This window comes from Malurus melanocephalus, unplaced genomic scaffold (assembly GCF_030028575.1).
Source record: "Malurus melanocephalus ecotype Western Australia unplaced genomic scaffold, MMel_1.1 scaffold_121, whole genome shotgun sequence".
Classification (NCBI taxonomy): domain Eukaryota; kingdom Metazoa; phylum Chordata; class Aves; order Passeriformes; family Maluridae; genus Malurus; species Malurus melanocephalus.
Window position 1 is genome coordinate 543,894 of NW_026623353.1, and position 10,189 is coordinate 554,082.

Consider the following 10,189-nt stretch of genomic DNA (forward strand, 5'->3'; position numbering starts at 1 on the left):
TTTACCCTGACTGTTAGCATAGCCCAGCCTCCTGATTTGGTTTTTAGATCTCTAGTGTTCTTGACAGAGTTGGGATCTGCCCATTTGCAGGGCTGGCACCACTCCAGAATCACRCTAACGTAGCAGAGGCTACACCTGCTGAATGAACTGCATCCACACAGTGCAGAACCACCATATGCAGACTTACTCTGAGGACCTTCTGGTCAGACTTCTTTGTGTGGAGTGCTGGCTTCTACCTTATTGAAGAACAACTCATAACTGGCTGCAGATGTGGAAGGGAGATACAGCTCAGATGCCTTGCCCCAGTTACTGTTGCGACTAACGAAGATGTGGTACCAGCTATGCAACTGTAAGGTTTTGGGGTTTTCGGTGGTTAGGTGGGGTTTTGTTTTTTTTTTTAACAGATTAAGTAATTTTTCTGAGGATGCAAGATACTTAGAGGCATTTTCAAAGCTGCCAAATCCTTTGTGGAATTGACAACTGCAAAACACACTGCAGACAGCAAACATGCTGGCAATAAAACCTTAGTTCCTTGGTGAAGGTGAATCCCATTTTTGACCAAGGAAATATTAAATAACTTACATATAGTTACCATTTATAGTTAAGGCTCTTTTTGGAAATTGTAGGTCACCATAAAAACAGTATGCAACACAACTTGACAGTAAGGCAGTGTTCCATTTCTTCAGTGTTCCTATGGCAAGTACCCATTTTTGTACAAGTTAATGATTGCACAGTTTCCTTCCCTATTTTTGCTGTAGTCAAAATACAGATATGAAGGCCAACAGTAGACAGACATGTGCCACTTTCTTCATTCCATTCATGTTACATTTTGGCATTAGCATAAAGTTCATCTATCTGTGACTGGAAGTGTTTTCGCAGTTCTGGTCTCTTTGCTTTCAATGTTGGTGTCAACAGGCCGTTTTCAATAGAAAACATTTCAGTGTGCAGGACAATGTCTTTCACCTGAAAAATAAAAAGTTACTAGTCAAACAGTATTCCTTGAAGTAGACAAGACTATTAAAACTTGCCCAGACATCATAGAAAAGCCTGGCACTTGAGAAGTTTTTCAGACACAAATTAAAAGCAGTTTCTGGAGAATCAGATCGTATTGGTGTTGCGAAGTTAAAAAAATTAGGTATTTGGTTCTCACAAGCATCATACCTGTTCAAATGACTTCAAACCAGATTCTTTCCCAACTCTCACCATGTCCTCCAGAATGTGTTTTTTGACATCCTGTGGATACAGAAATACATTGTATAGCTTCATGCTTGCATAAGCATTAACTTGAAAACACTGATGCAGAGCAGCCAACTGTTCAGTTAGATATGTCTTACCTTGTTTTTGCATAGCTCTTGATAGGAGCCTTCAAATCCCTTTTTCTTGGCCCAGTTGTGCAGAGTATCAGGATCAGGTACCACAACAGCTACTAAGAAGGCCTAAAAAAAAAAAAAATGACAAAAATTCAATTCCTAAGTCAACATTTTAGTTCCTACACATTTCTTACTAGTCAGCTAGACTTCAGGAAGCATTTCTGATCCTGCTGTAAAGTCAGCAGCTTTCTGCTACCTGAACACRGGAGTGAAGTTCAGAAGCTGAATTGAAAGAATTACTCTTATGACCCACATTTTTATTTACAGTTGCAAACCCACAAGATACCCAGGTTCTTTCTTGGTGTGGGTTTTTTTCTTTTTTTGTTTGTTTTGGTTTTTGTTTCTTTGTTTTTTGGGTTTTTCCCTCTGYACGCTGTTAGCAATTTATATTACAATTAATACACAAATTAGTTCAGCTCTACAACCTGCTCTGAAATTAAATCYAGAAACATTCTCTGTAACTTCTGGAGTTCAATCAGAATCAAAATGTGTAACRATAAAAATTTAAGGTAATTTAAATTTCAATCCTAAAGTTTGGGGTGGGAGAAGAAAGGAAGGAAGACTCTTCAGCAGTCTCCTTTTAAAATAGTTTTTTTAATTACTTGAAAAATGCTTACCTGCAAGCTCTCTCCATGGACAAACACCTGTGCAAGTGCTTCACATCTCAGATACACATTCTCTATTTTCTCTGGTGCTATGTACTCTCCCTGGGCTAGTTTAAAGATGTGTTTTTTCCGGTCAATGATCTTCAGCGTACCATTCTGTTGACAGAAATAACTTTCACTCAGAAGAGGTGCTTCAAGTGAAAAAGCAATCTACCCAAATTTGGAATACCACACTGGCACARTAAAACTGGGCTAGAGTACTGTGAAATGAATGTTAGAAGAAAACAGGTTATGGATACATCTAATCTAAACTGGGGAAAGCCTCAGGACTGGCACTACAAATACTTTTTTAGCTCCAGGCACACAGATTTAGCTACAACAGTAATTCTCCTCCTCCTCAAATTCTTGTCTTKCACCTAAGTCCATTCAATAGCAAATGTTTTCTAATATATTTGTTAAATTTCTGCTAATAACTGTAGAATTACCATTTCAGCTATGTAAGTTAACTTACTGGTAGCCATTTCCCAATATCTCCTGTATGAAGCCAGCCATCTTTGTCCAGAGCCTCCGCTGTTTTTTCTGGATCTTTCAAATAGCCACGAAAGACATTTGGCCCTTTCACACACACCTGAAAACAGCCATTTGTTAATACATGCTACTATGAAGGAAAAAAATCAGCCTTCACTATTAGCAACAAATATTTTCTCCAATGGTTCTTAATAACCCCTATTAAAAAGTCAAGAGGAAGTTTGTGTTTTAACAGAAATTTCTACTCATGGTTTTTGGAGACCTAATGTTTTCCACTGGTATGAAGTATAATAAGTAATTGGAAGGATCTGTTCTCTTCCAGTCTAACAGCAGTGTTCTTATCCACTATTTGAATAATTGGAACCTACCAGAAAGAATTTGGTTTTATTTATGTGAAAAAAATTCTGCTAGATCCAGAAATACTATCTCTCTCAGCCTGGCAACATGTTCATTTCAGCTTTGCTAAACAGCAGGGGGATTGTGTTAAAACTAATGGGGGGGAAAATAAAAGCTGTGTATCAAGCAAATGGCACATTTGTTATCCAAAAATTRAACTAGAACAAATTACTAACATAGGTCAAGAATTGATTCTTGAAAAACTCACCCCATSCATTTTTAGTGCCTACCCAGCATGCTGGTGAACTACAATACAATGAATATGAGATGTTGTCAATAGGAAGGAGATCAGAGTATTAGTGAGGTTTCTGAGGACCTTATGGAGACAGTACCAAACTCAGGACCAAACCAAAGTCATGTGTTATAAACCAAGTAATTTTTATTATAAAACAGATGTTATCCTGGAAGGATAAAAATGAAAGAGAACTTTACATGTCTCAGTAAAGTCCAAAGACTGACCAAATCAAACATTAATTTTTCACAGCTCCTACTTCACCTACACAGAAACAGCAAACCAAAGTGACAGCTTTTCCTAGTGGAGACAGCATACCATTTATCTTATCCTGCTAGCTGGCACTGAGACCTCATCTGCATTTGCTCATACATAATTCTAGTCACAAATTTATTCTTCTTGAACAGGGATAAATGGCAAAAATGAAAAGCCAGGCTGAGAGCAGAGAATGCTCTCAGGGAAGGAAACTAGAAACATTTAACCCATCTGAAAAGCAGACAATAAGGAGGAAGATTTATTTTAGGTAAATGGATAAGGAGAGCCAATTCCTCAGCCACAGGCTTTGAGTTATGTTAAACAACTTACAACACTTTTTTTCTTACATTTAGAACAGYCCATACTGAGGAAGTCAGGCATGAAAGATGTAAGATGGCACTGATGTATTAAGGGGTTACCATTTATACTGAAGTCCAAAGTAACTGCCAATGCAGCAAATTTCACATTAAGTGTAAACAAAAMATTTTTACAGGTTGTTTTTTTTTTAAAACGACTTAACTATTTCTCATTGTAAGAATACTCAATTCCTCTAGCAGAGCAAGCTTTAAAAGCATACTTAAAGTGAAGCAGTAATTGCTGATTAAGACTAAATATGGAGTTGTGCAAGACAGAAGAATTTTGACACTGTTCTTCACTTGCAAGCAGTTTCCCACCACCAAGATGGACTAAATCCTTGAGTATTTCTGGGAATTAAAGCCCAATGATTTGTCTCTAGTCTCATACAAATTACAGCCAAAACAAATAAAGATTATAAATTCTCTGTAGCCACAAATTAGTTATTTGCTTAAGGTACTTTTTAATTTCTCGCTCCCCCAGCTGCCCCCACAGCCTCTTGAAAGCATATGAAAGACACCATAGTTAACCTGCTTTAAAGACTTGGGGAAAATAAATTACTACATGATCATCTGTTCAAAGTACATAGAATATACACARATTGAACTTTGTCTACTTCAAAAAATATTCTAAAAGACAGCATATAGAATCACATATAAAGCCAAGTCGTCAAAATGCAATTTATAAAACACAGGTGTTCAATTTGTGCAGGCTGCATAGAGGTTCACAAAAATGTGCAAGCAGGCATCACAAATCATCAGCAGCCTTCATGGCGCTTGATTTCCRTTTCTCTTAGGAGTTTCCAGCCACTTTAGATTACCTCATCTCACACATCACCAGCTGGGTAACTGGCTACATGCATCAGCTGTTCTCTAGCCTTTGGCAGTGGGGTGGGAGGGAAGCTCTCTGCCAGCATTCTGCTGAAGGATAACTACAGGTGCCTACACTTCCCAGCTACCCCACAGCTGGGAGATGTTGCCTTGGTCATGCAATCATATAAATGGTCATACAACCATCTGTAAACCTGTGGGATAACAGATTGCTATRTAAGCTGTTTCTTCTCCCCTCCAATATACTATTTCCTGGTTTGCTTCTGTGAATCATTAACCAGTATTGCATGGAGACATCTTAAGATTTTAGGTACCAGGCCATGTTTAGCACTTTGACTAAACTCAGTTGTTATTTCAGGAACAAAAAAAACCCAACATTTTCCAAGATTTCACAAGAGGCTCACATTGACCTTCTGCTATTACTTACCTCACCCTCTCCTTTGGCAGCCAAGTAATTCATTTCTTGTACGTCAACAAGCTTGATGGTATTGCATGGCATTGGTGCTCCAACATGACCTATTAAATAAAGTAACACTTCAAAAGCCTGATGCTTTTAAATCAGATTACGAAAAAAATAAGCTGCTTACACACCGAAGAAAAATGAAAAACTGATTTGCTGGGACTGAAACATTAAATTCTGAGACATCCCTAAGAATGTTACAAGCTGAACCGTGTATTCAGGCTTGCTTTTTTCTTCCCATCAGGACTCTCCACCAGCACAAGTTCCACTACAGTTTCAATTAGCAATATTATTTCAGTTTGGGAGTTAGACATGTAACAGCTGAGTGGGGTGCAGACTATTCATTCCAAGACCAAAAAATGCCATTCGGATTTCCAGCACTACCTGGAACTACCAGCACTATAGAGAAACTACAAGGGTTAATACTATGACCTTCCTTCTAAATCTACTTCAACTTACAAAAACAAATCCTATAAAAAGTTTCATTTACTGAACATTCATATCTATTTAGGGGAAGAAGCTTCAAGGGATCCCTTCAAAACTTTTATTTTGCTTGAAGAAAACCAAAAAGTCTTATCCTTCATGATAGGTATTACTGAAGCTTAAATAAATTTATCAGGGACCTCTGAAAAATGTCAAGACCCTGAAATTTAACAGACAGGTAGACAGCTGAACACCATACCTGCTGTCCAGTCACCAGGCAATGACAGGGAGCATCCAGCTGTGCATTCAGTCTGTCCATAACCTTCATAGAACTACAAGGTGAAATCAAAATATAACCTAAGATGATTACTTTTCAACACAACATTTCTTCATTAAAATGCAATTAATATTTTGTTTCTTCTAGTTGTTTAAATTTGACTGTACCAAAACCCACAGCATCTTCTAAAAAATACTGATATATGAGTTTTATCACAATACAGAATTTTAAGTGCTAATATTCCACTTTCAGTTCCCATATTTACTTTAAGTTTCACTCAATTTCACATAGCATGTAACACCTGTTTAGAYTGAAACAGGAAGCAAGAAAGAAATGAAGAACCATAGCACTAGCAGTGACTTCATTAATGTAATTTAAAAATAGGTTTGTCTAAGACAGCCAGAAATGGAATCCCTATGCCCCATCACAGCTCTTTGATTGTCATACACAAGACAGGCTTCCCTTTCCTATACAAAATATATACACACCACTGAAAAACTTCAAGAAGCTATGGAAGCCTGATATTTTAGAGTATTTTTGTTTTCTATCTTTGAAATGTATTTAATTTCAACACATTTGTTGTAATGTTGTAATTCATATTTTACCTCCAAAAGCATATACTTTGAAGAGACTGAAGAGAAATGCAGTCTGTGCAATCTGATTCACACCAGCCTCATCTTCAAAATAACAACTCTAYAGTTCATCCCATTGATTATTAGGTTCTCCACAGTAGTTACAAATACTTGTGTAAGCAAGACAAACTCCATAAACTTAATCCAAGTACATAATTTATTGCTTACTGCAGCCTTCCAAAAAAAAAGTCTTTAAGACAGGTCAGCTGRTTACTTCAGTTAAAAGACTTTGGGATAAATACAGAAATCTCAGGAAACTGAGAGAAACTCAGGAAAAGGGCATGCACTTCTATAGTCTCCAAGAACATCAGAAAGAGTTATCCATACAATCAGGAAAAGCTGTAACAAAGCTGAAGCTGGGTATTAAAATATTTAAGATTTAGGATTAAGACCAGGCAACTCACCTGACAGCCAAGAGCTGCTCTCAGGAAGGTCAGTACACTTGCAGACACAGGTGCTGCTCCTGTAATCATCAGCCGTACTTTTCCTCCCAAACTTGCCTACAACAGACACAAGATACTGTGGACACCAAAAGCATTTTAGAGATATTTCCAGAGTCCTCCTCTATGACATTCTCAGCCACGGTTCACCTACAGTGCCACCCACAAATGTTAGAGAATAAAGTTTAGTCTGCTATTGCAAGCTGTCTTTCTTGAAGTGTTTTTAGTCTTATTAATGGCAGGAAGATATGGTATCTCAAAAATACAATATCTGTACAGACTATGGCATCACTGCAATAAGGACTCTATCAAAAGTCTGAAGAGCTTAAGCCATGGCCTTACAGTGATGGCTTTATTTTTAACTGCCTTATATCAGCTTCTCATACATCCTGAATGCTATAAAAAGCAGCCACATGGGCATGTTGTACAACCAAGGTTAAGGCCACAGCAAGTGAGTGTCAGATRTAACAGCAGGCATAACTTACTAGTGACCAAAAGGGAGAAGACAGTGGGGGCTACAGGTGGCACTGTGTCATACTTAGCATTCTTCCTTCAGAAGGACAGTGTTTGCTTTCAAAGTGGTWAGAGAAGCACCAGATTGCTTCAGAGTGACTTCCTTAATACAGTTAGCTGATATTATGAGAACTAAGGGAATTGAAAAAATGAGGTTGAAAACAAAGACAGCTCTGATTTTTGCTCTGAGTAGCCAGGTAGTCATTAAATCAGTGAAAAAGCCATATCAGATTATAACCATTCATATGAAATTCAACAATTGAAAACTTCAACTCAGAGGCTTTCAAGCATACCTGTATTTTGCGGAAGATGACTTTATCCCAGAAGCTGTTATTTCTGACTATACCACTTCTGAGTTCTGCTTCTTTCCTCTTGGAAGCAAAATCCAACAGCCACCTCTTTAATGAAGTATCCGCCTGCCCAAAAATCTATTAATAAACATGAACTGCGGTTAGAAGCCTCATAGCCGACCATTCCCTTTTTCTAACATATGTATGGAAACTCTTAACAGTGAAAAACAAATTCAAACAACCTTTGATACACATCTTAATTCCAGTAAGAAATACTTATGCATTTTTATTTTCACCTCAGTTCAAGCATTGAAATCAGCACTTAACTAATTCTTGATATCCATCAAATTGTGTTGATGCTGTTTCAATGTAGAATTTCTTCATTAAAATGTATGAATGAAAGTGGTTGGTTTACTTCTCTATTCTAGTATCATCAAAATTCAAATTGAGCACAATCCTTAGCATTTTCTGAAAAGCATCCTACCATAATACATAATGTAACAAGTTTTTGTGAAGAGATGCAGAAACACTAAATTTGTCTTGCGTATACAAATTTGAACTTTAGATTACTTTTCAAAGGCTCCTTCTAGCTGTTCTCAGGAAGCCAGAGAGCAGACTCAACAGTAAACCACACATTAGGATATTCATTTGGAAAGAGGAAGACTCGATGTTATGACTGAAAGCATGCATACTGCAGCATTATGCCCTGCTGCCATGCCCATTTCCCAACTTTCTTCACATACTAGGTTACTGTAAGGCTGGCTGAAGTTAAAACAGTGCTGTAGCAGTGTGGAAGCCTCAGGGCACCAGACTAAACAAGAAGAAATCATGAGAACAAAATATCAAGCTTTGACTTTCTCAAATTCCAGTAGAGAATATATAAGCAGAATAAGGAGCTACATTTCAAAGGTGGTTTGAGGTTTCCCTCCCCTCCAAATGTAGTCAAGTTGCACTATTTGTTCCTGAGGCCAAAMAGAACCTTCTGTTACTTAGTGTTCCTCTAGTCTCAGGATCAAAGAAATGTCCTGGCTAAGACAGCACAGACAGCTCYGACATTTCTTTAGCAGTCACAGGACTTAACTATGTCCTTTAGCCCCCCTGGCTGTATCCTATCAAGAGTTAGTCACCCATAYGCAAAAGACCAATTAAAATATGAAATTCAAGAGAGAATCTGCTTTCAAATTCCCATCTCAGATGACCCTGAGCAGACAAGCAGCACACACAGGAGAGTAGGGCTACTGACACACCTTCTCCCCAGCCCTCCCAGCTGGCTGGTTTACAGCTCTCCCAGCTAGGACACACTGGCTGCTGTGTAGGAAACTTGTATGTGTCCATGCAAACATAGGCAAACACCTGACCTTGCTTTGCAGATTCCACTCCATGAGTCAGATACTAAAAGTGTGGCATGCAGATGCCAAGCCTCATTTTCGTGTTGTAGACTAGACTTAAATAACTTGCTCAGCGCAAAATACGAAGTTATAAACCAAGATAGAGAGAATCAAGTCCCCCAGTCAGATTTTTGAGCACCGGTATTTGCTGCCTGAAAGTGTTTTAATGCAGCCAGTACTACTCCCTGTACTTTCAGCTCTCTTAGAAAGAGAGATATACACATTTGTTAGAATGTCAGTTTAATGTCCCAGGGCACAGCAGTTACTCCTACTCTGGCAGCACAAACTTCATTGAGTCTCTTAAAAGCCTGCATAGGTCTGGACTCCTGCCTGTAGACTTACCTTGTCAAACATTCTGTTCAACAGTCTTGGTACTACAGGAAATACGGTTGGCTGCAGTGTTTTTAGGTCATCCATTAGTAGTCTGATATCCCCTTGAAAGAATCCTATCCGAGCCCCATGGCACAGAACCACACACTGTTAGAAAAAAGTAAACACTCTGAAAATACAGGAGGTACAATGTGTTCCAGCTTTAATTGTATGACAATCCTATGCAGTACAGACTGTGCAAGATCCACCTTAAATCCTCTCAACTTCTGGACTAGTTTTGCAGCATTCTCACATTATATGATGGGACTAGCAAGACCAAGTAGCAAGACACATCTGCTGTACACCAGACTTTCAAGCTTAGCACAAAAGCCACTATCCAAAAAGGGCAGCTGGTCAAATAAGGCAATGCCAGTGACCCAGGAGGTAGCAAAAGATTGAAAATAAGAACTTCTCCATTTGAAATATTTAACAAGCTTATTTAAAAATATTAGGCTTGTGTTTGTCCCCTGTTATATACYAAGAAATTCTGTATTTATAGTCAACACACTCTATTTACTAGTCCAGTGAGGATTTCTGCCTCATGCTACTTCATTTCCATTCCTTGCACTCTGGTTTTCCTTGTCATTTCACAAGACTGATGTGAGCAGAGGAGTTGTTCTTAGGTGATCAAGACGCTCTTTAGAAGATTCTAGCAGAGCCAGAGCTTATTTCTGCATCACTTCAGACCTACACAAAGGAAGGCAGACTTAATCCTGTTGTGTTGTATATTCTCTGTCTAGAAATTAGAAGTCTAGAAGCTTCACCACCTACCTTACACCACCCAACCCCTTTCTTTTTCCTGATTTTTTTTTTGGTTTTTTTTTTTT

At 38.3% G+C, this 10,189-nt stretch overlaps 1 protein-coding gene across 1 annotated transcript in view; it reads right to left on the bottom strand.

Annotated features, from left to right (window-relative positions):
• Positions 1-383: 383 nt before the first annotated feature.
• ACSL1 (acyl-CoA synthetase long chain family member 1) overlaps positions 384-10,189 on the bottom strand; it is a 37,372-nt gene continuing 27,566 nt past the window's right edge. Inside the window, exons 12-21 of the mRNA XM_057370210.1 lie at positions 9,336-9,470; positions 7,609-7,743; positions 6,767-6,862; positions 5,713-5,785; positions 4,998-5,086; positions 2,487-2,603; positions 1,988-2,131; positions 1,335-1,436; positions 1,162-1,233; positions 384-963 (exon numbers count right to left, since the gene is read on the bottom strand). Coding sequence (XP_057226193.1) covers positions 823-963; positions 1,162-1,233; positions 1,335-1,436; positions 1,988-2,131; positions 2,487-2,603; positions 4,998-5,086; positions 5,713-5,785; positions 6,767-6,862; positions 7,609-7,743; positions 9,336-9,470 — 1,104 coding nt within the window. The 3' untranslated portion in view covers positions 384-822. The remainder of the gene's footprint in view (positions 964-1,161; positions 1,234-1,334; positions 1,437-1,987; positions 2,132-2,486; positions 2,604-4,997; positions 5,087-5,712; positions 5,786-6,766; positions 6,863-7,608; positions 7,744-9,335; positions 9,471-10,189) is intronic.